The 27,720-nt window shown below is 43.3% G+C and overlaps 1 protein-coding gene and 1 long non-coding RNA gene across 23 annotated transcripts in view; both read right to left on the reverse strand.

Moving 5' to 3' along the window:
* LOC114256741 (uncharacterized) overlaps positions 1-8,664 on the reverse strand; it is a 35,566-nt gene extending 26,902 nt beyond the window's left edge. For 16 of the 22 annotated variants that reach the window (XM_082909364.1, XM_082909362.1, XM_082909363.1 and 13 more), the window contains exons 1-11: positions 7,625-8,664; positions 7,347-7,524; positions 6,856-6,980; positions 6,596-6,712; positions 6,336-6,482; positions 5,767-6,159; positions 5,493-5,650; positions 1,487-1,608; positions 1,286-1,377; positions 899-1,139; positions 699-762 (exon numbers count right to left, since the gene is read on the reverse strand). In XM_082909364.1, coding sequence (XP_082765490.1) covers positions 699-762; positions 899-1,139; positions 1,286-1,377; positions 1,487-1,608; positions 5,493-5,650; positions 5,767-6,159; positions 6,336-6,482; positions 6,596-6,712; positions 6,856-6,980; positions 7,347-7,524; positions 7,625-7,723 — 1,736 coding nt within the window. In that variant the 5' untranslated portion in view covers positions 7,724-8,664. The remainder of the gene's footprint in view (positions 1-698; positions 763-898; positions 1,140-1,285; positions 1,378-1,486; positions 1,609-5,492; positions 5,651-5,766; positions 6,160-6,335; positions 6,483-6,595; positions 6,713-6,855; positions 6,981-7,346; positions 7,525-7,624) is intronic. The other 6 variants (XM_082909366.1, XM_082909358.1, XM_082909359.1 and 3 more) reach the window with 2 other exon arrangements.
* Positions 8,665-10,040: 1,376 nt separating this feature from the next.
* The window catches only part of LOC145813648 (uncharacterized), an 88,629-nt gene continuing 70,949 nt past the window's right edge, over positions 10,041-27,720 (reverse strand). Inside the window, exon 3 of the long non-coding RNA XR_014356848.1 lies at positions 10,041-10,197. This is a non-coding gene — a long non-coding RNA (uncharacterized LOC145813648). The remainder of the gene's footprint in view (positions 10,198-27,720) is intronic.

Below are 27,720 nucleotides of genomic sequence, written 5' to 3' on the forward strand. Positions count from 1 at the left end.
TAAAATTATAAGACTGTAAACAAAGTCTCCACGAGCCTCCATGAATGTTCCGAATCACTGACTGATTCTCCAAATGTTTATTTCTTTTCCTCCTAACAACATGGTCTGGGATGCTTCCTTGCTCCTTAAGGTTAAAGTGTCTATAATTGGCTCAAAAGAAGCTTAATACTAATGACATGATCCAAACAAGGCAGCCTAATTGTTACTTGTTCCCACAATGGTGTGTTATGTGTAGGAGGTTGAGGAAAACATGGATCATCTTTTATTGCATTGTTCCTTAGCTATTTTCTTATGGTGGAATTTTTATTTGGCAGAGATTAGCATTTGCTTCGCATTGACTTTAAGGGGTTTGTATCAAATGACAAGGCACAGGATTTATGGAAATGTGTGTTCGGATTTTATGGCTCGAGATGAATGCTAGAGGTTTTTTAGGAAATAATTTTTTTGGGAGGCCTCGTTTTCGTGTCAGTGGCTCCTCCTTTGAAAGTGGTTCCAGGGATTGGAAAGCGATTTGTAGAATGTGAGATTGTATTTTCCTTTTCTCTTCTTTCTTTTTTCTTTTCTTGGTGGACTTCTTGTCCTCCTCCTCTTGTACTTTTTCTTGCTTCTTTTAATAAAATCTTTTCTTCTTGTTGGAAAAAAAAAAAAAAAAAAAAAAAAACAGATGCAGATGAAAACAGGTCCTTGTAAAATTATACCTTGATGGAGATGATGTTGAATATAAGCTTCCAGAAGAAGAACCGACGAATCTCACTCTATCACCTACAAGTTTCATGATTTAATTCAATTAAAAATAGTTCAGCCAATGTCAAAGATATAATAACGGTTACAGTATACTAGAGAAGGTTGAAAAGTGAACTATGAAGGCGTCCCTGGCATGGAATCAGATGTGAAATACCTGTTTTAAACAAAGGACTCTTAGATGTCCCAAAAGAAGAGGGTACAGTGTTATTCTCCATTTTTGGTTGGGACTCCAGGCCACAAGAAGGAACATTTGACAAGATGGGCGTATCTACCTCAGTTGCTGAAGGACCCATGCCCTTAGCGAGCTCAGTGGCTCCAACACTTGGCTTGTTAATGTTGCAGGATTTATCTGCATTATATCCCTCTTTCCGTAACTCTGCTTCCTTCGATAAACCCTAATAACATCTAAACAAGTCAATAATAAGAACAACCAAAACAAGCTATAACAAGAAATGATCCTCCATATGCCACATGATGCAAAACTTATACAAAGAAGATGATATTCTTGTATCAGAGTCAATTCCAGAGATTTATATCTTACACCCAGAATTGAATGTCTATCAAAAATAAGCAATTTAGCCCCAAAGTATCTGGCAAGTGCCTTTGCCAACATCTCCTGGTATATCTCAGACCCTGCCCAAAAAACAATATCAGAACTGAAACTAAACCCTTACACAGCATTTCTTAAACAGGACAAATTACAACCCCCAAATAAATTGAGAACTTAAAAATACTCACAAACCTGCAGGACCAGAGAGCAAAATCCTCGGGTTCATGGCAGAAAGTTCAAAGGTATATTTAACTTGTTCTCTGTGTTTGAAATGTATATACAAAGGTGCAATCAACACATTTTTTGTGTTTTCACTGCGAGAGGGGAAGAAAGTATAAAAATGTTAACATATTAATAATGTTCCATTCAGGATTAACAATCATCAATGCACCATTCAGCAGTCAAAGAATGGACATAAGAAATCAACAACCATGGGTGTTCACAGAAAGAAAGCAACCACTTACCAATGGCCATATTCATTTATGTAGATTAATATGCACAAAGAAGTAGCACATAATAAAAATCATGAAATATCAAAGAATAAACAACATATAAAAGAAATCAAATAAGATGGAAAACAACAATGTTATAGAATTGTTTTGACAGCGAAACCTAGAAGTTTGTAGTTAAACTTTTGTTATGTGTTTAAAAATACCTAAGTGGTCAATCTGATGTGTGCATACACTTTGAAGTTTGAACATTATTAAAAATTATTAAAAATGCATAACACAAGCCGCATAGTTTAGTAGGATGAGGTACAATTGAAATTTGCCAATCTCAAGGGGAAAGGGATGTAATGTAACAATAAAAAGAATGTTGCTTTCTATAATTTCATAGGAAAACTTCAAGATACAAAATGCCACCACCAAGTCCAACAAACATCAGCAAAAAAATGCGCCCCCCCCCCCAAAAAAAAAAAAAAATCTTCTGTACTATCATCATCATCAATAACAATTATTGTCAAGTGGGCCACCACCGATAACTTATACATCACAACACCATTTGCACAATTGACCAACCTTTGACCAACAACCAATGCAACAGACCCCCTCACCTCTGCTTCATCCTTCCTTGCTACCACAATTGTCTCTTATCAGTGTTATCTTTCTGCACCATCACCAAAATTAAAAACTGTACCAGCACAGCTTCAACCTACTCATCACAATTTCACCCCCAACATGTTCAGTATTTCTGTTGACTTAGCAAATCACTCACCTACCATTACTTCCATCCAAGACCGATATATATATTACCTTCAGCCTTTATCATCATCAACTCCCACACAAACAGAAAATGCAGCTCGTAATGCCATATCCTTGAAATACTACAGTCGAGCTTCCTAGATTTCACTCCCTAAAATGCATCATCCTGCTATTGCTAGGCAACATCCTATAAGTAATGCTGCCTCTAAGGAAACCATTAAAATATGCAAGATAGCTCTGAAAGCTCCTTCAAAATTAATTAAGCAACATCCCATGTTATTCATGGTTTATAAAGTTTTAGAGTCAAAATAAGGTCAAGATATTTTGGACATAGGCTATAGTGGTGGTCCATGGATCTTAATTTGCAAATTATGATCAAGTCTATATAAATAGTCTGTAGTAAGTTACAGAGTTTAGATGCATTTTAAGGCCAAAATCTTGTTAGTCAGACCATAGTCAATGATTCTCCAACTTAAGAATCCAGTTCTATAACATTAATTCTTCTCCTACACTATAAGCTATTTAGTATATAACCCAAACTCAAGAATAAGCCATCCAAAATTTCCAGCAACCTTTTCACCCCATAGTAACCTACCACTTTGAAAAAAAAAAAAAAACTGGTAGCCGTGGTAAACAAAGGATGAAAGCATTGTCCAGGATCACATAAAGCATCTATAAGTGGCTTTAAAGTCAGCCTTCCAATTTGTTTCCAAAATTGATCATCTAAACCTTGGCACCTAACCCTAACCCTAACACCATAAGTAATACCTGTTTCCAAAATTGATCTAAATCCCTCCCTCTTCTCTGCCAGCAATGAATATTAAGGGAGGCTTTCTGCATTGCATGGACTCGAGAGCATTACAGGTATGCCGTATTATTTTCATCTTTATTTATTTATTTAATTTTTATTTATTTGCAAAATGCCAAGGTTTGATTTCCATTGTTGTGTTGGTTTTTCGGTGAGGAAGGAGGGGTGTGCTGGTTTTTCGGGGTGGGAGAGGAGGGGTGTGCTCTCAAAGTGTTCATAAAATTGTTTCGAGTGATAGGAGGGCTAGCCTGGGTGTAAGATGAGGCTGCGTCAGGAGGGGCTGGGGAAAAAAACAAAACTCAAAACGAAGCTTGGGAGAGCAAGTTATGGATTAGGTTAGGATTTGAATAACAACTTAGTTCAAAAATGTTAAATTTTAGGTATGTGGGGCAAAATCGTCCATTACTTTTTTCTTTTTTTGATTTTTTGATAACCGGGTGTCCGGCTAGCTTACATGCACCTCTACTAATCCATTTAGGTTGGGTTGTCCACTAAAGCAGGCACACACGTTCCCCCCGTGCATAGAAACTTGCAGTAAAACAGAACTCAAAATGGAGCTTGGGAGAGAAGTTATAGATTAAGTTAGGATTTGAAAATAACTTAGTCAAGAAATGCTAAATTAAAGGAACACCACTTCTCCCCTTTTAAGCTGTCAAACATCAGGATATTTTCTTTGCCTTCCACATAAAATATGACTTTGGAGACACTTTTCCCCTTTTAAGCTTTCAAACATCAGGATTTCACAAACCTTGCCTTATGAGCAAAGAACACACCTTGGATCTTAGCCCAAAATGCCTTTTCCTCCAAGTCTCTAATTAAATCCAGTAATTGGGTTTCACTTCAAACCTCCATATTTTCCAGCCTCCAGCTACACCTCATTTTCCCCACCCTCACTAATGTTAACCTTGTATAGCTAATCAACCAACATACAACAATATAAAATGCTGTGTCATGCTAATCTCCAAAAACCTAAGGTAATCCACTACCATACTTCATCCCATCCACACCAAATGGCAAATGGCATGTCAAAAGCAAAATGCAACTCTAAGGTTGCGTTTTCATTTTTTGGCAACAGCAAAAAAAAAAAAAGAAAAAGAAAAAAAGAAGCACATTCATTTGTCTTCCTTTCTTTCTTTTTTTTTTTTTGTTGAAAAAAACTAAAATCAAGAAAAGATGTTTGGTACACCCAAATGTTTTAAAAACAAATGAAAACAAGAATAAGATGACATGTGTGGTCAGTTTTTGGAGATGGGGAGTTTTAAAAACAAGTCACAACTTGTTTCCAGAACAAGTGAAAAGTGAAAATATATATTTTTTTTCATTTTTTTTTTCCCCATTTTTTGAGAACTGTTAGTGGGAATGAAACATGAAACAAATAAACTATCAAACAAGCTTAAATGTCACCTTTTTCCTTGTATGAAAATATTACAAAACTTTTCCAATGTTTTTTGGCCGTCTTCTTTGAAATATTATTCATTTTAAATGAGTAATGATATTCACACTCCACTTGTAGCTTCTGAATATACTTGCTCCTAAATAACCACACCATGCATCATTGTCCACACATCTGCAAGCCTCAATGAGAACAACATCAATCCAAAACCAGTCCCATTATTAGTCTTTTCAAGCTTCTTTGACTTAAAACTTCAAACATAACTCGAGTCCCTTGGAAAAATCATTGCCCAAAAAATATGGAATTGTATTATTAACTTTAAGATAGACATTGAGAAGCTTCTCTTTCCCACTTTATTAACTTCTCCTAGACTTTACCTTTAAATCATCCATATTAAATAATTGATAACAGTACCTCCAATAAGGCCTCATATAACAATCTATTTTCTTTTTAAAGGTTAATTACACATACACTCCATCAACTATAAAACCGTGCATTTGGACCTCCTCAACTGCAACATTGTATCAATTCCACCCTCCAAAGGGGGTTATTTGGACACTTTTTTTTTATAGTTGAAACATTGTATCAGCTTCACCCCTCCGAAAGAGGACATTTATCTGATTTTTTTTAATAGTTGAGGGATTCAAATATACGATTTTATAGTTGAGGTGGGTGAAGTGATACTAAGTGACAGTAATTAACCCAAAAAAATAAAAATAAAAAGAACACTGGCTGGATAGTCACCCCTCACCAGGAGCATGATAAATAGCACAATATATAACAAAACATTCATACCTTAGATAATATGGGAAACTGTCAAATGAAACTTCCATGTTTTTTCCATCAAGAATCCCCATATAAATGTCTTCTTTCAATACTGCACGCCTCAGAGATATACCTGATGCTGATGCTGGCAGTGAATCCCTGGTCCACTCACTTCTTTCTTCAAATACCTGTATACCGTTACTTTTGCTCAATTACAGGTCATAACTAGCTGATGGAGAGCTAATACCAGACATAAAGGCCTTAGCAAAAAATTCATCACATAAAAAATAAAAATAAAAATTACATTCCCAGCCGCTATACTAGAGTCTGGGTTGGCATCAAGAGAAAGGATCTTGCTAGTCTCTCCAATGTCACCAGCTTTATCACTCCCAATATTTGTTTCCGAATTGGCGTCCAGACCATCAAGATCAATCTCCATACTGTCGTGAACAATATGATGAGGGGGCATCTTAGTCCCTTGATGTGTTTTACCACTGGCCTGAGCAGTAGGCTTCAAACGCGACAAGTCTTGCCGCAGGCTTGAAAGAGATGCCAAAATTGAAGCCCCCGTCATAATTGAAGGATCCTCTACCCTCCTTTCGATATGTAATAATCTACCTACAGTAGTCTGAACCTCTGCACCACCAGCTGATGAGGGGGTCTTGATAACAATATCAGTCACTAGTAGCTGAAAAATCTATATAGAGTAAAATTAAGGAAAATTGTCACATTGATGAATTCACACACACACACACACACACACACACACACTACACAATCCAACAAGGAAAAGGTATTAAAGAATATTGAGAACCCATGAGCAAAACTTTAATATTGATCAAAGAGCCGCACTGAAATGAAATAGATGGATACATAAGCATGGTTCGCCAAACGACCAAAAACCACCTCATCACCAGAATTGACGACACAGATGTTACCCCTCTTAATAATCTTCCCATTTACTTGCACAGATCCCTTCATCCCCCTGCTTTCGAGCATAGCAACAAAAGTGTCTGCGTACTGATCATTTCCATTTCCACAAACCATGAGTACATAGCCAAGTAACACGCCATGTATTTGCAAAATAAATATTGAATTAATCCTCATGGATATGAGTTTAATCAAAGAAATACCTTTGCCTGCTTGATCACACACAAATTTGCACTAACGGTCTGGTCCTTCAATACAAGATCATTGAATCTGCTTGAACCGATTAAAAATTTTGATGTGCAAATTGGAACATTCGAATTCTGCAGTAAACAATATAAACCCGTTTATGTGTACATAAAACAACGAGAACTCAAAAAATGTGGCTTCATCTAGTGTAGAAAACCCAATTGTGGTCACCAAAAGAACACAATTTTTTAAATCTCATCAGGAGAAAGCTTTAAACCTGTGCATACTGCGACAAAAGCCTGCACCATGGGGTTGTAGAATCAAAACTCGGCCTCTTCTTCTGATGAGCACTCCGTGAAGATAAAGAAATCTTCGGTTTATCCGCCACAATCGGCCAAGACCCTCCAAGACGCAACCAAAAACAATATATTTCAGTCTCTTAAATTCATATAACACATCAACTATGTTTGGGAAATCACATTTACACCATGTTTGAAAATCTAAGATAAAGAACTCTTTGGTTTATCCACCTTAAATGCTTTTATATTTCTTTAGCATCTACAAGGATAATTTTCATAGGATACAAAAAATTAATAATAATCCAATTTCAATTTTTCAAGAAGTGGATTGTAACTTAATTTTTGATTCAAGACGAAGAAAATCAATTTCTTTTTATTTTCCCTTAAAATCACTCAAACCAAACGGTCTATTATCACTTCTACACAGAAATAAACATACATGGAAAAGAACCAGAAAGAATCGACTAACCTTGAGCAACCGCTTGAGTTGAATCCACTTTCCCGGAACTCGGAGCTTCTCCGCCACCACCTCCGGCGGTCGGAGGATCAACAGAGCCACGTTCCGGTGGAATTACCACCGAAGTGGTGCACAATTGCTTGGAATTCTCAGCCGGAGTCGATTTATCTGATGCAAAGCCATTGTCAACCTGAAATTCAAGCAAATCAATGGTCAAAAAACGCGACAATTACCAAGAAAATGAAAAAAGGAATCAAGATCAAAGGGCGAGATTGGATTGACGAAGAGACCTTTTGTTGTTTTGGCCGCGGAGGCTTGTCTTCCGGCGACGGCGACGACCGCTTGGTGTTGTTTTCATTGAGAGATCCACTTCTTCTTGTGGAAACCATGGCCTTGCTCGTTCGTCCTCTCCCCTTCGAAACCAGTTAGAGAGAGAGAGAGAGAGAGATAACACTCACTAGTAAAGAGAAATGCTACGTCTCAAGGAAGTTCTGGAAAAGTTTCCAGACACACGTCAACATATATATACCTTCATCAATGCCCATTAGACCATCTCCAACGCTTCAGCAAACGTGATATCAAATTCAAAATTTGATGAAAAAGTCACTTTTTTGAGCTCCAACCGTTTCACCAAATCGATATCAAATCCAGAATTCAGCAAATCTTGTACCAAAATGAGAACAGGCGAAGCATTTTACCAAATCACTGTTCCTAACCGTTGGGAGAGACCAACCGGTCAACCAGCCGGTTGCCCGGCCGGTTGCCCGGCCGGTTGACCAACCGGTTGACCGCCTAAAGGTTCAAAAACGGTTCGAAAAAAAGGTTCAAACAGTAAAAAAAAAAAAAAAAAAAAATTTTTTTTGCCTAACCGGTCGACCAGCCGGTTGACCAGCCGGTCGACCACTAAAAGGTTCAAAAAGTTCAAAAAAAAAATCAAAAAAAAAAATCAAAAAAAAAAAAAAAAAAAAATTTCGCTTAACCGGTCGACCAACCGGTTGTCCCTGGCACAAATTTGATGAAAATGCACCGTTGGAGCGAGTGGTATGAAATTGGTAAAATGAGTCATTTTTTACTCAAATTTGGTGAAAAATCTGAGTAACCGTTGGAGATGCTCTTAATTAAAAGAAACGGTTATGAATCCCAAATAATTACCATTAATTAATAGAAACGGTTATGAATCCCAAATAATTTATCAGGAATGCTAGTACTATGAAAATTTTTTCATAAAAATAATTATGGAAGTTTTGTAATTCTTGAATGAGGAGTGATGGAAATCCCCTCCAATCACCACCTCCATCACCCCCACACACATGTGGTAGGTGGTGATTGGGGTTACAGGCCTCATGCACCAGGCCAAACCCTTGGGGTTAAAAATGAAGGAAAATATTGAAGATCTTCATATCAAGTTAGGTGAAATATTTTGGCACAGAGATTCTTATCTCTGGAATCAGAGGTAGAAGGTGAATTACCACCATTATTTGATGAGTATTCTGACAATGGATGTCTAATTGTTGGCAACATAAGTGTTCATACATCTATTGATTCTGCCAACAACATAAGCAATAATTACATGACTTTGTTGTTGATGATTTTTTTTTTTGTAACAACGGACAACATGATCTGTTGATTGATTTTTCATTACCTGAAACAATGAATCTTGAGGTGTTAAGTGCTTCCAAATAGTATTATTTGAAGCTTTCTTTGAGTTAGCACGATCCATTTTTGTGGAATTTTGCTGAAGACTATATGAAGATAGACTCATGGATTAAATTCTTCATTAGAATTTACATACGGATGCTGACTATCAAATCGTTGAAATATAGAAATGAAACTAGAAAATGAAACTTAAGTTCAATTTTTGCAAATTATAAAATTGTAAAAAGAAGGAAGATGTAAGGGCATGCCAAGGAAGTGTTAAGCAAGTCAAAAGCATATGTTCAAACAACAAAGGAAATGCTGACAACAAACTCAAGGGCGAGTTTCACGCAACAATGGAGAGACTAAAGCAGCCCAACCAGACATTAGCAACTCAAGAACAGTTCCTTAAGGAATTGATTCTTATTTGTGAGTATAGTAATCTGTGAAGTTAAGACTAAGGCCACATTTTGGGAATTTGCATTGCGGTTAATATAGTGAACAAGTCTAAGTACACTTTTTTTTGGTTCTGCCTAGTAATGCTTACATTTACTATGGTAGCTGTCTAGAAAATGTAAGTGTTAGATAAGAATGGGTTGTAGACTGAGAGTGACATGAAAGCATCAACTTTGAAAATGAGAGCATGCATATTAATTTATATATAAATTTTAATTTGCAATTTTTTTCATTATTTGAGAATCAACAAATAGTTTTTTATGTATATTTTAAAAAGAAATAATAAAAAAAATTAAAGCAAAAAATATATGAAAAAATTTGTAGAGTAGCATGGCAAAATGCAAGATGTTGATTTTTTAAATCTCAGGTTCAAGTCATTTCAAGTTCAAGATGGTTTTTTTTTTTTTTTTTGGGATAAATATTTCAGGTTCAAAATCTTTTGAGCATTATATATTGTGCTATTGCAAGATACACAAGATCATGCAACATGTGAGCCTAGAACCCTATACCACAGAATGTACAAAACAGCTGGGTCCATCACATTGATGTTGTTTTGTGGAACATGGATAGCAGCAGGTGTACTATAGAGTGGCACAACAGATGAATCCATAGACGTGTCAGCTAAATATTCTCACAAACATCAATTCATTGTCAATCAACAATTCTTTCTCAATTTTGCTCCTAGTAAAATCCACGAACCAGAGTATGGTCCACCACGATGGCAGATTTGGCTTATTATAGTTCCCAGCAACTGCTCTGCCGTGTTTTTTAACTGCATCAAATTTAGCAATAAACCTATTTTTGTGCAAACTACATAGAAATACAATTTGACAAAGAACAGCACAAAATAGAGGCTCTAATCCATGAAATGCGAAACCATAATTGATAAATCAGAAATGTGGGCTCAAAGGACGTTACCCTTTTTAAATCATCAAAATTAGCAAAATAGGTTGAGAGAAATTAAAAGCTATAAAGACGTTAAATTACCAGCTGCCCCAAAAGTTTAACCGGTTAATGATGATCCCTCACAATTTGAACTGAATAGGGTGCACAAAAAAAAACAAAACATAATAAACTAGACACTAACAATCACATATAACAAGACTTGACACCTCCAATAAACAAAGCTCCAATATTAGGTTACATTAATGCTTGCACCAAAAGCTTTTGCTGTCAGGAAAAGGGACCATATATATATATATCAAGCTCTCAAAAAAAACAGTGCATCACAAACTCATGGGCAATTTTGAATCCTCAAAAACCATATCTACTGGTTATCACTTGACGTGATTGTAAAATACAATGTTTGGTAAGGCTCCTTAAAGTATTGGAGGTCCAAGTTAACATTAAATGTGCATTATATGAGATAAAAGCACACCAATGCATATTTTTATACTATTTTTCAAAAGAAAAACTTCTTGTTTGTTTTTTTGGTTATCAATCATATAGTTATTGGTATCCGATTAATATGATTTTTGGTAGGCTTGAAGTACTCAACAAACCCTACAAAATGACGGTTCAGATCATAAAAATAATCCCATAATGCATCACAAAATGAAGCACAACAGTCACTGCTGTGCCTTTGCCACAGCAGTGACCCCAATTCCTTGGCGATTATAGGGCGTCAACACCTCGAATTCAAGTTTCTTAAGGAACTAGTTTGCCTAAAGTAAAATCCGGCTCTAACTCCCAAACAGGAAACCCGATTGGAGTCCTGTCTTCTCCCACAAGTTTGTCGTGCCTAGGCGGTAGTGTGTGGCAGGTTTTGTGCGAAACCGACGCCTTTTGGCAATTTTAGGGCGTCAAAACCTCGAATTCAAGTTTCTTAAGGAACTAGTTTTCCTAGAGTGAAATCCGGCTCTGACTCCCAAACCGGGAACCCGATTGGAGTACCGTCTTCTCCCAGAAGTCTCTCGTGCCTAGGCTGTCGTGCGTGCCAAATTTCGTGCCAAACCGACGCTGTTGTGGTGATTTTGGGACATCATCACCTCGAATTCAAATTTCTTAAGGAACTAGCTTGCCTAGGCCGAAATCCGGCTCTAACTCCCAAACCGGGAACCCGATTGAAATCCCGTCTTCTCCCACAAGTTTCTCGTGCCTAGGCGGTCGTGTGTGCCAAGTTTCGTGCAAAACAGACGCCGTTTGCAGATTTTGGGGCGTCAACACCTCGAATTCAAGTGTCTTAAGGAACTAGTTTGCCTAGAGTGAAATCCGGCTTTAACTCCGAAACCGGGAACCCGATTGGAGTACCGTCTTCTCCCACAAGTCTCTCGTCCCTAGGCGATCGTCTGTGCCAAGTTTCGTGCCAGACCGACGCCGTTTGGTGATTTTGGGGCATCAACACCTTGACTTCAAATTTCTTAACGAACTAGCTTGGCTAGACCGAAAACCGGCTCTAACACCCAAACCGGGAACCCGATTCGAGCCCTGTCTTCTCCCACAAGTCTCTCGTGCCTAGGCGGTCGTGTGTGCCACGTTTCGTGCAAAACCAACGTCGTTTGGTGATTTCGGGGCATCAACACCTCGAATTTAAATTTCTAAAGGGACCGAAATCCGGCTCTAACTCCCAAACCGGGAACCCGATTCGAGCCCCGTCTTCTCCCACAAGTCTCTCGTGCCTAGGCGGTCGTGTGTGCCAAGTTTCGTGCTAATCGAACCCCGTTTGGTGATTTTAAGGTGTCAAAACCTCGAATTCAAATTTATTAACGAACTAGTTTGCCTATAATGAAATCTGGCTCTAACTCTCAAACCGGGAACCCGATTGGAGCCCCGTCTTCTCCCACAAGTTTCTCGTGATTAGGCGGTCTTGTGTGCCAAGTTTTGTGCCAAACTGACGGCATTTGGTATTTTGGGCCGTCAACACCTCGAATTCAAGTTTCTCAAGAAATTAGTTTGCCTAGAGTGAAATCCGTCTCTAACTCCCAAACCGGGAACCCCATTGGAGTACCGTTTTCGCCCACAAGTCTCTCGTGCCTAGGTGGTCGTGTGTGTTAAGTTTCGTGTCAAGTCGACGCCGTTTGGTAATTTTGGAGCGTCAACACCTTGATTTCAAATTTCTTAAGGAACTAGCTTGCCTAGACCGAAATCCGGCTCTAACTCCCAAACCGGGAACCCGATTCGAGCCCCGTCTTCCCCCACAAGTCTCTCGTGCCTAGGCAGTTGTGTGTGCCAATTTTCTTGCCAAACCGACGCCGTTTGGCAATTTTGGGGAGTCAACACCTCGAATTTAAATTTCTTAAGCGACAAAATTGTCTAGACCGAAATCTGGCTCTTACTCCCAAACCGGGAACCCGATTCGAGCCCCGTCTTCTCCCACAAGTCTCTCGTGCCTAGGCGGTCGTGTGTGCCAGGTTTCGGGCCAATCGAACCCCGTTTGGTGATTTTAAGGTGTCAAAACCTCGAATTCAAATTTCTTAACGAACTAGGTTGCCTAGAGTGAAATCTGGCTCCAACTCCCAAACCAGGAACCCGATTGGAGCCCCATCTTCTCCCACAAGTCTCTCGTCTTTAGGCGGTCATGTGTGCCCAGTTTTGTGCCAAACCGACGGCGTTTGGTATTTTGGGGCGTCAACACCTCGAATTCAAATTTCTTAAGGAACTACTTTTGCCAAGAGTGAAATCCGGCTTTAACTCCCAAACCGGGAACCCAATTCGAGCCGTGTCTTCTCCCAAAACTCTATTGTGTTTAGGCGGTCATGTGTGCCAAGTTTCGTGCCAAACCGACGATGTTTGGTATTTCGGGGCGTCCACACCTCGAATTCAATTTTCATAAGGAACTAGTTTTGCCTAGAGCGAAATCCGGCTCTAACTCCAAAATCGGGAACCCAATTGGAGTCCTGTCATCTCCTACAAGTTTCTCGTGCTTAGGCGGTCTTGTGCGCCAGGTTTCGGGTGAAACAGGCGCCTTTTGGCAATTTCGGGGCGTCAACACCTCGAATTCAAGTTTCTTAAGGAACTAGTTTGCCTAGAGTGAAATCCGTCTCTAACTCCCAAACCGGGAACCCCATTGGAGTACCGTTTTCTCCCACAAGTCTCTCGTGCCTAGGTGGTCGTGTGTGTTAAGTTTCGTGTCAAGCCGACGCTGTTTGGTAATTTTGGGGCGTCAACACCTTAAATTCAAATTTCTTAAGGAACTAGCTTGCCTAGACCGAAATCCGGCTATAACTCCCAAACCAGGAACCCGATTCGAGCCCCGTCTTCTCCTACAAGTCTCTCGTGCCTAGGCAGTTGTGTGTGCCAAGTTTCTTGCCAAACCGACGCCGTTTGGCAATTTTGGGGCGTCAACACCTCGAATTTAAATATCTTAAGGGACCAAATTTTCTAGATCGAAATCTGGCTCTTACTCCCAAACCGGGAACCCGATTGGAGCCCCGTCTTCTCCCACAAGTCTCTCGTCTTTAGGCGGTCATGTGTGCCCAGTTTTGTGCCAAACTGACGGTGTTTGGTATTTTGGGGAGTCAACACCTCAAATTCAAATTTCTTGAGGAACTACTTTTGCCTAGAGTGAAATCCAGCTTTAACTCACAAACCGGGAACCCGATTGGAGCCGTGTCTTCTCCCAAAACTCTATCGTGTTTAGGCGGTCATGTGTGCCAAGTTTCGTGCCAAACCCACGGCGTTTGGTATTTCGGGGAGTCCACACCTCGAATTCAATTTTCATAAGGAACTCCAAAATCGGGAACCGAATTGGAGTCCTGTCATCTCCTACAAGTTTCTCGTGTTTAGGCGGTCTTGTGCGCCAGGTTTCGGGGGAAACAGACGCCTTTTGGCGATTTCGGGGCGTCAACACCTCGAATTCAAATTTATTATCGAACTAATTTGCCTATAGTGAAATCTAGCTCTAACTCCCAAACCGGGAACCTGATTGGAGCCCCGTCTTCTCCCACAAGTTTCACGTGCCTAGGCGGTCGTGTGTGCCAAGTTTCGTGCGAAACCGACGCCTTTTGGCGATTTTGGGACGTCAACACCTTGAATTTAAGTTTCTTAAGGAAGTAGCTTGCCTAGAGTGAAATCCGTCTCTAACTCCCAAACCGGGAACCCGATTGGAGTACCGTCTTCTCCCACAAGTCTCTCGTGCCTAGGCGGTCGTGTGTGTCAACTTTCGTGTCAAACCGACGCCGTTTGGTAATTTTGGGGCGTCAACACCTCGAATTCAAATTTCTTAAGGAACTAGCTTGCCTAGGCCGAAATCCGGCTCTAACTCCCAAACCGAGAACCCAATTCGAGCCCCGTCTAGTCCCACAAGTCTCTCGTGCTTAGGAAGTCGTGTGTGCCAAGTTTCGTGCCAAACCGACGCCGTTTGGCGATTTTGGGGCGTCAACACCTCGTATTTAAATTTCTTAAGGGACCAAATTGTCTAGACCGAAATCTGGCTCTTACTCCCAAACCGGGAACCCGATTCGAGCCCCGTCTTCTCCCATAAGTCTCTCGTTCCTAGGCGGTCGTGTGTGCCAGGTTCGTGCCAATCGTGCCAATCGAACCCTGTTTGGTGATTTTAAGGTGTCAAAACCTCGAATTCAAATTTCTTAATAACCTAGGTTGCCTAGAGTGAAATCTGGCTCTAACTCCCAAATCGGGAGCCCGACTAGAGCCCCGTCTTCTCCCACAAGTCTCTCGTGTTTAGGCGGTCATGTGTGCCAAGTTTTGTGTCAAACCGACGGCGTTTGGTATTTTGGGGCGTCAACACATCGAATTCAAATTTCTTAAGGAACTACTTTTGCCTAGAGTGAAATCCGGCTCTAACTCCCAAACCAGGAACCCAATTGGAGTCCTATCTTTTTCCACAAGTTTCTCGTGCCTAGGCGGTCGTGTGTGCCAAGTTTCGTGCGAAACTGACGCCTTTTGGCGATTTTGGGGCGTCTACACCACGAATTTAAGTTTCTTAAGGAACTAGTTTGCCTAAAGAGAAATCCGGCTCTAAGTCCCAAATCGGGAACCCGATTGGAGCCGTGTCTTCTCCCACAACTCTATCGTGTTTAAGCGTTCATGTGTGCCAAATTTCGTGCCAAACCGACGCGTTTTAGCGATTTTGGGGCGTCAAAACCACGAATTCAAGTTTCTTAAGAAACTAGTTTTCCTAGAGTGAAATCCGGCTCTGACTCCCAAACCGGGAACCCGATTGGAGTACCGTCTTCTCCCAGAAGTCTATCGTGCCTAGGCGGTCGTGTGTGCCAGGTTTCGTGCCAATCGAACCCCGTTTGGTGATTTTAAGGTGTCAAAGCCTCGAATTCAAATTTCTTAACGAACTAGGTTGCCTAGAGTGAAATCTGGCTCCAACTCCCAAACGGGGAACCCGATTCGAGCCCCGTCTTCTCCCATAACTCTCTCGTTCCTAGGCGGTCGTGTGTGCCAGGTTCGTGCCAATCGAACCCTGTTTGGTGATTTTAAGTTGTCAAAACCTCGAATTCAAATTTCTTAATGACCTAGCGTGAAATCTGGCTCTAACTCCCAAATCGGGAGCCCGACTAGAGCCCCGTCTTCTCCCACAAGTCTCTCGTGTTTAGGCGGTCATGTGTGCCAAGTTGTGTGCCAAATCGACGACGTTTGGTATTTTGGGGCGTCAACACCTCGAATTCAAATTTCTTAAGGAACTACTTTTGCCTATAGTGAAATCTGGCACTAACTCCCAAACCGGAAACCTAATTGGAGTTCTGTCTTCTCCCACAAGTTTCTCGTGCCTAGGCGGTCGTGTGTGCCAAGTTCCGTGCGAAACAGACCCCTTTTGGCGATTACGACTTGGGGTCACTGCTGTGGCAAATGCACAGCAGTGACTGTTGTGCTTCATTTTGTGATGTATTATGGGCTTATTTTTATGATCTGAACCGTTCATTTTGTAAGATTTGTTGAGTACTTCAAGGCTACCAAAAATCATATTAATCGGATATGAACAACTATATAATGATTGATAAAGAAAAAAACAAACAAGAAGTTTTTCTTTTGAAAAATAGTATAAAAATATGCAATTCGATCATATAGTTATTGGTATCCGATTAATATGATTTTTGGTAGGCTTGAAGTACTCAACAAACCCTACAAAATGAACGGTTCAGATCATAAAAATAATCCCATAATGCATCACAAAATGAAGCACAACAATCACCGCTGTGCCTTTGCCACAGCAGTGACCCCAATTCCTTGGCGATTATGGGACATCAACACCTCGAATTCAAGTTTCTTAAGGAACTAGTTTGCCTAAAGTGAAATCCGGCTCTAACTCCCAAACAGGAAACCCGATTGGAGTCCTGTCTTCTCCCACAAGTTTCTCGTGCCTAGGCGGTAGTGTGTGGCAGGTTTTGTGCGAAACCGACGCCTTTTGGCGATTTTAGGGCGTCAAAACCTTGAATTCAAGTTTCTTAAGGAACTAGTTTTCCTATAGTGAAATCCGGCTCTGACTCCCAAACCGGGAACCCGATTGGAGTACCGTCTTCTCCCAGAAGTCTCTCGTGCCTAGGCTGTCGTGCGTGCCAAATTTCGTGCCAAACCGACGCTGTTGTGGTGATTTTGGGGCATCATCACCTCGAATTCAAATTTCTTAAGGAACTAGCTTGCCTAGGCCGAAATCCGGCTCTAACTCCCAAACCGGGAACCCGATTCAAATCCCGTCTTCTCCCACAAGTTTCTCGTGCCTAGGCGGTCGTGTGTGCCAAGTTTCGTGCAAAACAGACGCCGTTTGCAGATTTTAGGGCGTCAACACCTCGAATTCAAGTTTCTTAAGGAACTAGTTTGCCTAGAGTGAAATCCGGCTTTAACTCCGAAACCGGGAACCCGATTGGAGTACCGTCTTCTCCCACAAGTCTCTCGTCCCTAGGCGGTCGTGTGTGCCAAGTTTCGTGCCAGACCGACGCCGTTTGGTGATTTTGGGGCATCAGCACCTCGACTTCAAATTTCTTAACGAACTAGCTTGGCTAGACCGAAAATCGGCTCTAACACCCAAACCGGGAACCCGATTCGAGCCCTGTCTTCTCCCACAAGTCTCTCGTGCCTAGGCGGTCATGTGTGCCAAGTTTCGTGCAAAACCAACGCCGTTTGGCGATTTTGGGGCATCAACACCTCGAATTTAAATTTCTAAAGGGACCGAAATCCGGCTCTAACTCCCAAACCGGGAACCCGATTCGAGCCCCGTCTTCTCACACAAGTCTCTTATGCCAAGGCGGTCGTGTGTGCCAAGTTTCGTGCTAATCGAACCCCGTTTGGTGATTTTAAGGTGTCAAAACCTCGAATTCAAATTTATTAACGAAGTAGTTTGCCTATAGTGAAATCTGGCTCTAACTCTCAAACCGGGAACCCGATTGGAGCCCCGTCTTCTCCCACAAGTCTCTCGTGCCTAGGCGGTCGTGTGTGCCAAGTTTCGTGCCTAACCAACGCCGTTTGGCGATTTTGGGGTGTCAACACCTCGAATTCAAATTTTATAAGGAACTACTTTTGCCTACAGTGAAATCCGGCTCTAACTCCCGAACCGGGAACCCAATTGGAGTCCTGTCTTCTCCCACAAGTTTCACGTGCCTAGGCGGTCGTATGTGCCAAGTTTCGTATGAAACTGACGCCTTTTGGCGATTTTGGGGCGTCAACACCTCGAATTCAAGTTTCTCAAGAAATTAGTTTGCCTAGAGTGAAATCCGTCTCTAACTCCCAAACCGGGAACCCCATTGGAGTACCGTTTTCTCCCACAAGTCTCTCGTGCCTAGGTGGTCATGTGTGTTAAGTTTCATGTCAAGCCGACGCCGTTTGGTAATTTTGGGGCGTCAACACCTTGAATTCAAATTTCTTAAGGAACTAGCTTGCCTAGACCGAAATCCGGCTCTAACTCCCAAACCGGGAACCCGATTCAAGCCCCGTCTTCTCCCACAAGTCTCTCGTGCCTAGGCAGCTGTGTGTGCCAAGTTTCTTGCCAAACCGACGCCGTTTGGCAATTTTGGGGCGTCAACACCTCGAATTTAAATTTCTTAAGGGACAAAATTGTCTAGACCGAAATCTGGCTCTTACTCCCAAACCGGGAACCCGATTCGAGCCCCGTCTTCTCCCACAAGTCTCTCGTACTTAGGCGGTCGTGTGTGCCAGGTTTCATGCCAATCGAACCCCGTTTGGTGATTTTAAGGTGTCAAAACCTCGAATTCAAATTTCTTAACGAACTAGGTTGCCTAGAGTGAAATCTGGCTCCAACTCCCAAACCGGGAACCCGATTGGAGCCCCGTCTTCTCCCACAAGTCTCTCGTCTTTAGGCGGTCATGTGTGCCCAGTTTTGTGCCAAACCGACGGCGTTTGGTATTTTGGGGCGTCAACACCTCGAATTCAAATTTCTTGAGGAACTACTTTTCCCTAGAGTGAAATCCGGCTTTAACTCACAAACCGGGAACCCGATTGGAGCCGTGTCTTCTCCCAAAACTCTATCGTGTTTAGGCGGTCATGTGTGCCAAGTTTCGTGCCAAACCCACGGCGTTTGGTATTTCGGGGCGTCCACACCTCGAATTCAATTTTCATAAGGAAATCCAAAATCGGGAACCGAATTGGAGTCCTGTCATCTCCTACAAGTTTCTCGTGCTTAGGCAGTCTTGTGCGCCAGGTTTCGGGCGAAACAGACGCCTTTTGGCGATTTCGGGGCGTCAACACCTCGAATTCAAATTTATTAACGTACTAATTTGCCTATATTGAAATCTAGCTCTAACTCCCAAACCAGGAACCTGATTGGAGCCCCGTCTTCTCCTACAAGTTTCACGTGCCTAGGCGGTCGTGTGTGCCACGTTTCGGGCGAAACCGACGCGTTTTGGCGATTTTGGGACGTCAACACCTTGAATTTAAGTTTCTTAAGGAAGTAGCTTTCTTAGAGTGAAATCCGTCTCTAACTCCCAAACCGGGAACCCGATTGGAGTACCGTCTTCTCCCACAAGTCTCTCGTGCCTAGGCGGTCTTGTGTGTCAACTTTCGTGTCAAACCGACGCCGTTTGGTCTACACCTCGAATTCAAGTTGTTAAGGAACTAGTTTGCCTAAAGAGAAATCCGGCTCTAACTCCCAAATCGGGAACCCGATTGGAGCCGTGTCTTCTCCCACAACTCTATCGTGTTTAGGCGTTCATGTGTGCCAAATTTCATGCCAAACCGACGCGTTTTAGCGATTTTGGGGCGTCAAAATCACGGATTCAAGTTTCTTAAGGAACTAGTTTTCCTAGAGTGAAATCCGGCGGTGACTCCCAAACCGGGAACCCGATTGGAGTACCGTCTTCTCCCACAAGTCTCTCGTGCCTAGGCGGTCGTGTGTGTCAACTTTCGTGTCAAACCGACGCCGTTTGGTAATTTTGGGGCGTCAACACCTCGAATTCAAATTTCTTAAGGAACTAGCTTGCCTAGACCGAAATCCGGCTCTAACTCCCAAACCGAGAATCCAAAACCTGCAACACACTACCGCCTAGGCGGTAGTGTGTGGCAGGTTTTGGGTTTCCTGTTTGGGAGTTAGAGCCGGATTTCACTTTTGGCAAACTAGTTCCTTAAGAAACTTGAATTCGAGGTGTTGACGCCCCATAATCGCCAAGGAATTGGGGTCACTGCTGTGGCAAAGGCACAGCAGTGACTGCTTTGCTTCATTTTGTGAAGCATTATAGGATTATTTTTATGATCTAAACCGTTCATTTTGTAAGATTTGTTGAGTACTTCAAGCCTACCAAAAATCATATTAATCGGATATCAACAACTATATGATCGAATTGCATATTTTTATATTATTTTTCAAAAGAAAAACTTCTTGTTTGTTTTTTTGGTTATCGATCATATAGTTATTGGTATCCGATTAATATGATTTTTGGTAGGCTTGAAGTACTCAACAAACCCTACAAAATGAACGGTTCAGATCATAAAAATAATCCCATAATGCATCACAAAATGAAGCACAACAGTCACCGATGTGCCCTTGCCACAGCAGTGACCCCAATTCCTTGGCGATTATGGGGCATCAACACCTCGAATTCAAGTTTCTTAAGGAACTAGTTTGCCTAAAGTGAAATCCGGCTCTAACTCCCAAACAGGAAACCCGATTGGAGTCCTGTCTTCTCCCACAAGTTTGTCGTGCCTAGGCGGTAGTGTGTGGCAGGTTTTGTGCGAAACCGACGCCTTTTGGCAATTTTAGGGCGTCAAAACCTCGAATTCAAGTTTCTTAAGGAACTAGTTTTCCTAGAGTGAAATCCGGCTCTGACTCCCAAACCGGGAACCCGATTGGAGTACCGTCTTCTCCCAGAAGTCTCTCGTGCCTAGGCTGTCGTGCGTGCCAAATTTCGTGCCAAACCGACGCTGCTGTGGTGATTTTGGGGCATCATCACTTCAAATTCAAATTTCTTAAGGAACTAGCTTGCCTAGGCCGAAATCCGGCTCTAACTCCCAAGCCGGGAACCCGATTCAAATCCCGTCTTCTCCCACAAGTTTCTCGTGCCTAGGCGGTCGTGTGTGCCAAGTTTCGTGCAAAACAGACGCCGTTTGCAGATTTTGGGGCGTCAACACCTCGAATTCAAGTTTCTTAAGCAACTAGTTTGTCTAGAGTGAAATCCGGCTTTAACTCCGAAACCGGGAACCCGATTCGAGCCCCATCTTCTCCCACAAGTCTCTCGTGCCTAGGCGGTCGTGTGTGCCAAGTTCCGTGCTAATCGAACCCCGTTTGGCGATTTTGGGGTGTCAACACCTCGAATTCAAATTTTATAAGGAACTACTTTTGCCTAGAGTGAAATCCGGCTCCAACTCCCAAACCGGGAACCCAATTGGAGTCCTGTCTTCTCCCACAAGTTTCACGTCCCTAGGCGGTCGTGTGTGCCAAGTTTCATATGAAACTGACGGCTTTTGGCGATTTTGGGGCGTCAACACCTCGAATTCAAGTTTCTCAAGAAATTAGTTTGCCTAGAGTGAAATCCGTCTATAACTCCCAAACCGGGAACCCGGTTGGAGTACCGTTTTCTCCCACAAGTCTCTCGTGCCTAGGTGGTCGTGTGTGTTAAGTTTCGTGTCAAGCCGACGCCGTTTGGTAATTTTGGGGCGTCAACACCTTGAATTCAAATTTCTTAAGGAACTAGCTTGCCTAGACCGAAATCCGGCTCTAACTCCCAAACCGGGAACCCGATTCGAGCCCCGTCTTCTCCCACAAGTCTCTCGTGCCTAGGCAGTTGTGTGTGCCAAGTTTCTTGCCAAGCCGACGCCGTTTGGCAATTTTGGGGCGTCAACACCTCGAATTTAAATTTCTTAAGGGACAAAATTGTCTAGACCGAAATCTGGCTCTTACTCCCAAACCAGGAACCCGATTCGAGCCCCGTCTTCTCCCACAAGTCTCTCGTGCCTAGGCGGTCGTGTGTGGCAGGTTTCGTGCAAATCGAACCCCGTTTGGTGATTTTAAGGTGTCAAAACCTCGAATTCAAATTTCTTAACGAACTAGGTTGCCTAGAGTGAAATCTGGCTCCAACTCCTAAACCGGGAACCCGATTGGAGCCCCGTCTTCTCCCACAAGTATCTCGTCTTTAGGCGGTCATGTGTGCCCAGTTTTGTGCCAAACCGACGGCGTTTGGTAGTTTGGGGCGTCAACACCTCGAATTCAAATTTCTTAAGGAACTACTTTTGCCAAGAGTGAAATCCGGCTTTAACACATTTTTGGGGGTGGTTTTATTACAGAGTTGGGTCGCTGTTGGATGTGTTCATGATCCTCATTCGAATTATGCGGCTCATGAACACATTTTTGGGGGTTTATATTTTCCCATGTCCTTTCTCTAATTCTTATGTCTTGTTAGTTTCTAGTCCTGTTTAGTTTGGTTTGTTTGCTGGTTGTGTGTTTTGGTCTTTTCATTTATTCTTGTATAGTTTTCGTTAGGTCCTGGGGTATGCCTCTTGTAGCTGTGTAATCTCTGTTTTTTTATTTATGTCTTATTCACCCAAAAAAAAAATCCGGCTTTAACTCCCAAACCGGGAACCCAATTCGAGCCGTGTCTTCTCCCAAAACTCTATTGTGTTTAGGCGGTCATGTGTGCCAAGTTTCGTGCCAAACCGACGACGTTTGGTATTTCGGGGCGTCCACACCTCGAATTCAATTTTCATAAGGAACTACTTTTGCCTAGAGAGAAATCCGGCTCTAACTCCAAAATCGGGAACCGAATTGGAGTCCTGTCATCTCCTACAAGTTTCTCGTGCTTAGGCGGTCTTGTGCGCCAGGTTTCGGGCGAAACAGACGCCTTTTGGCGATTTCGGGGCGTCAACACCTTGAATTCAAATTTATTATCGAACTAATTTGCCTATAGTGAAATCTAGCTCTAACTCCCAAACCGGGAACCTGATTGGAGCCCCGTCTTCTCCCACAAGTTTCACGTGCCTAGGCGGTCGTGTGTGCCAAGTTTCGTGCGAAACCGACGCCTTTTGGGGATTTTGGGACGTCAACACCTCGAATTTTAGTTTCTTAAGGAAGTAGCTTGCCTAGAGTGAAATCCGTCTCTAACTCCCAAACCGGGAACCCGATTGGAGTACCGTCTTCTCCCACAAGTCTCTCGTGCCTTGGCGGTCGTGTGTGTGAACTTTCGTGTCAAACCGACGCCGTTTGGTAATTTTGGGGCGTCAACACCTCGAATTCAAATTTCTTAAGGAACTAGCTTGCCTAGACTGAAATCCGGCTCTAACTCCCAAACCGAGAACCCAATTCGAGCCCCGTCTAGTCCCACAAGTTTCTCGTGCATAGGAAGTCGTGTGTGACAAGTTTCGTGCCAAACCGACGCCGTTTGGCAATTTTGGGGCGTCAACACCTCGTATTTAAATTTCTTAAGGGACCAAAATGTCTAGACCGAAATCTGGCTCTTACTCCCAAAACGGGACCCGATTCGAGCCCCGTCTTCTCCCATAAGTCTCTCGTTCCTAGGCCGTCGTGTGTGCCAGGTTCGTGCCAATGGAACCCTGTTTGGTGATTTTAAGGTGTCAAAACCTCGAATTCAAATTTCTTAATCACCTAGGTTGCCTAGAGTGAAATCTGACTCTAACTCCCAAATCGGGAGCCCGACTAGAGCCCCGTCTTCTCCCACAAGTCTCTCGTGTTTAGGCGGTCATGTGTGCCAAGTTTTGAGCCAAACCGACGGCGTTTGGTATTTTGGGGCGTCAACACCTCGAATTCAAATTTCTTAAGGAACTACTTTTGCCTAGAGTGAAATCCGGCTCTAACTCCCAAACCGGGAACCCAATTGGAGTCCTATCTTCTCCCACAAGTTTCTCGTGCCTAGGTGGTCGTGTGTGCCAAGTTTCGTGCGAAACTGACGCCTTTTGGCGATTTTGGGGCGTCTACACCTCGAATTCAAGTTTCTCAAGAAATTAGTTTGCCTAGAATGAAATCCGTCTCTAACTCCCAAACCGGGAACCCGATTGGAGTACCGTTTTCTCCCACAAGTCTCTCGTGCCTAGGTGGTCGTGTGTGTTAAGTTTCGTGTCAAGACGACGCCGTTTGGTAATTTTGGGGCGTCAACACCTTAAATTCAAATTTCTTAAGGAACTAGCTTGCCTAGATCGAAATCCGGCTATAACTCCCAAACCGGGAACCCGATTCGAGCCCCGTCTTCTCCCAGAAGTCTCTCGTGCCTAGGCAGTCGTGTGTGCCAAGTTTCGTGCAAAACCAACGCCGTTTGGCGATTTTGGGGCATCAACACCTCGAATTTAAATTTCTAAAGGGACCGAAATCCGGCTCTAACTCCCAAACCGGGAACCCGATTCGAGCCCCGTCGTCTCCCACAAGTCTCTCGTGCCTAGGCGGTCGTGTGTGCCAAGTTTCGTGATAATCGAACCCCGTTTGGTGATTTTAAGGTGTCAAAACCTCGAATTCAAATTTATTAACGAACTAGTTTGCCTATAGTGAAATCTGGCTCTAACTCTCAAACCGGGAACCCGATTGGAGCCCCGTCTTCTCGCACAACTCTCTCGTGATTAGGCGGTCTTGTGTGCCAAGTTTTGTGCCAAACTGACGGCATTTGGTATTTTGGGCCGTCAACACCTCGAATTCAAGTTTCTCAAGAAATTAGTTTGCCTAGAGTGAAATCCGTCTCTAACTCCCAAACCGGGAACCCGATTGGAGTACCGTTTTCTCCCACAAGTCTCTCGTGCCTAGGTGGCCGTGTGTGTTAAGTTTCGTGTCAAGCCGACGCCGTTTGGTAATTTTGGGGCGTCAACACCTTGAATTCAAATTTCTTAAGGAACTAGTTTGCCTAGACCGAAATCCGGCTCTAACTCCCAAACCGGGAACCCGATTCGAGCGCCGTCTTCTCCCACAAGTCTCTCGTGCCTAGGCAGTTGTGTGTGCCAAGTTTCTTGCCAAACCGACGCCGTTTGGCAATTTTGGCAATTTTGGGGCGTCAACACCTCGAATTTAAATTTCTTAAGGGACAAAATTGTCTAGACCGAAATCTGGCTCTTACTCCCAAACCGGGAACCCGATTCGAGCCCCGTCTTCTCCCAAAATTGTCTATCACGAAACTTGGCACACACGACCGCCTAGGCACGAGAGACTTGTGGGAGACGACGGGGCTCGAATCGGGTTCCCGGTTTGGGAGTTAGAGCCGGATTTCGGTCCCTTTAGAAACTTGAATTCGAGGTGTTGACGCCCCAAAATCTGCAAACGGCGTCTGTTTTGCACGAAACTTGGCACACACGACCGCCTAGGCACGAGAAACTTGTGGGAGAAGACAGGATTTGAATCGGGTTCCCGGTTTGGGAGTTAGAGCCGGATTTCGGCCTCGGCAAGCTAGTTCCTTAAGAAATTTGAATTGGAGGTGATGATGCCCCAAAATCACCACAACAGCGTCGGTTTGGCACGAAATTTGGCACGCACGACAGCCTAGGCACGAGAGACTTCTGGGAGAAGACGGTACTCCAATCGGGTTCCCGGTATGGGAGTCAGAGCCGGATTTCACTCTAGGAAAACTAGTTCCTTAAGAAACTTGAATTCGAGATTTTGACGCCCTAAAATCGCCAAAAGGCGTCGGTTTCGCACAAAACCTGCCACACACAACCGCCTAGGCACGAGAAACTTGTGGGAGAAGACAGGACTCCAATCGGGTTTCCTGTTTGAGAGTTAGAGCCGGATTTCACTTTAGGCAAACTAGTTCCTTAAGAAACTTGAATTCGAGGTGTTGACGCCCCATAATCGCCAAGGAATTGGGGTCACTGCTGTGGCAAAGGCACAGCAGTGACTGTTGTGCTTCATTTTGTGATGCATTATGGGATTATTTTTATGATCTGAACCGTTCATTTTGTAAGATTTGTTGAGTACTTCAAGCCTACCAAAAATCATATTAATCGGATATCAACAACTATATGATCGAATTGCATATTTTTATATTATTTTTCAAAAGAAAAACTTCTTGTTTGTTTTTTTGGTTATCGATCATATAGTTATTGGTATCCGATTAATATGATTTTTGGTAGGCTTGAAGTACTCAACAAACCCTACAAAATGAACGGTTCAGATCATAAAAATAATCCCATAATGCATCACAAAATGAAGCACAACAGTCACTGCTGTGCCTTTGCCACAGCAGTGACCCCAATTCCTTGGCAATTATGGGGCGTCAACACCTCGAATTCAAGTTTCTTAAGGAACTAGTTTGCCTAAAGTGAAATCTGGCTCTAACTCCCAAACAGGAGACCCGATTGGAGTCCTGTCTTCTCCCACAAGTTTCTCGTGCCTAGGCGGTAGTGTGTGGCAGGTTTTGTGCGAAACCGACGCCTTTTGGCGATTTTAGGACGTCAAAACCTCGAATTCAAGTTTCTTAAGGAACTAGTTTTCCTAGAGTGAAATCCGGCTCTGACTCCCAAACCGGGAACCCGATTGGAGTACCGTCTTCTCCCAGAAGTCTCTCGTGTCTAGGCTGTCGTGCGTGCCAAATTTCGTGCCAAGCCGACGCTGTTGTGGTGATTTTGGGGCATCATCACCTCGAATTCAAATTTTTTAAGGAACTAGCTTGCCTAGGCCGCAATCCGGCTGTAACTCCCAAACCGGGAACCCGATTCAAATCCGGTCTTCTCCCACAAGTTTCTCGTGCCTAGGCGGTCGTGTGTGCCAAGTTTCGTGCAAAACAGACGCCGTTTGCAGATTTTGGGGCGTCAACACCTCGAATTCAAGTTTCTTAAGGAACTAGTTTGCCTAGAGTGAGAAATCCGGCTTTAACTCCGAAACCGGGAACCCGATTGGAGTACCGTCTTCTCCCACAAGTCTCTCGTTCCTAGGCGGTCGTGTGTGCCAAGTTTCGTGCCAGACCGACGCCGTTTGGTGATTTTGGGGCATCAGCACCTCGACTTCAAATTTCTTAACGAACTAGCTTGGCTAGACCGAAAACCGGCTCTAATACCCAAACCGGGAACCCGATTCGAGCCCTGTCTTCTCCCACAAGTCTCTCGTGCCTAGGCGGTCGTGTGTGCCAAGTTTCGTGCAAAACCAACGCCGTTTGGTGATTTTGGGACATCAACACCTCGAATTTAAATTTCTAAAGGGACCGAAATCCGGCTCTAACTCCCAAACCAGGAACCCGATTCGAGCCCCGTCTTCTCCCACAAGTCTCTCGTGCCTAGGAGGCCGTGTGTGCCAAGTTTCGTGCTAATCGAACCCCGTTTGGTGATTTTAAGGTGTCAAAACCTCGAATTCAAATTTATTAACGAACTAGTTTGCCTATAGTGAAATCTGGCTCTAACTCTCAAACCGGGAACCCGATTGGAGCCCCGTCTTCTCGCACAACTCTCTCGTGATTAGGCGGTCTTGTGTGCCAAGTTTTGTGCCAAACTGACGGCATTTGGTATTTTGGGGTGTCAACACCTCGAATTCAAATTTTATAAGGAACTACTTTTGCCTAGAGTGAAATCCGGTTTTAACTCCCAAACCGGGAACCCAATTGGAGTCCTGTCTTCTCCCACAAGTTTCACGTGCCTAGCCGGTCGTGTGTGCCAAGTTTCGTACGAAACTGACGCCTTTTGGCGATTTTTGGGCGCCAACACCTCGAATTCAAGTTTCTCAAGAAATTAGTTTGCCTAGAATGAAATCCGTCTCTAACTCCCAAACCGGGAACCCGATTGGAGTACCGTTTTCTCCCACAAGTCTCTCGTGCCTAGGTGGTCGTGTGTGTTAAGTTTCGTGTCAAGCCGACGCCGTTTGGTAATTTTGGGGCGTCAACACCTCGAATTCAAATTTCTTAAGGAACTACTTCTGCCAAGAGTGAAATCCGGCTTTAACTCCCAAACCGGGAACCCAATTTGAGCCGTGTCTTCTCCCAAAACTCTATTGTGTTTAGGCGGTCATGTGTGCCAAGTTTCGTGCCAAACC

Source organism: Camellia sinensis, chromosome 15 (genome assembly GCF_055761805.1).
Source record: "Camellia sinensis isolate YWXY chromosome 15, ASM5576180v1, whole genome shotgun sequence".
In the NCBI taxonomy this organism is placed as follows: domain Eukaryota; kingdom Viridiplantae; phylum Streptophyta; class Magnoliopsida; order Ericales; family Theaceae; genus Camellia; species Camellia sinensis.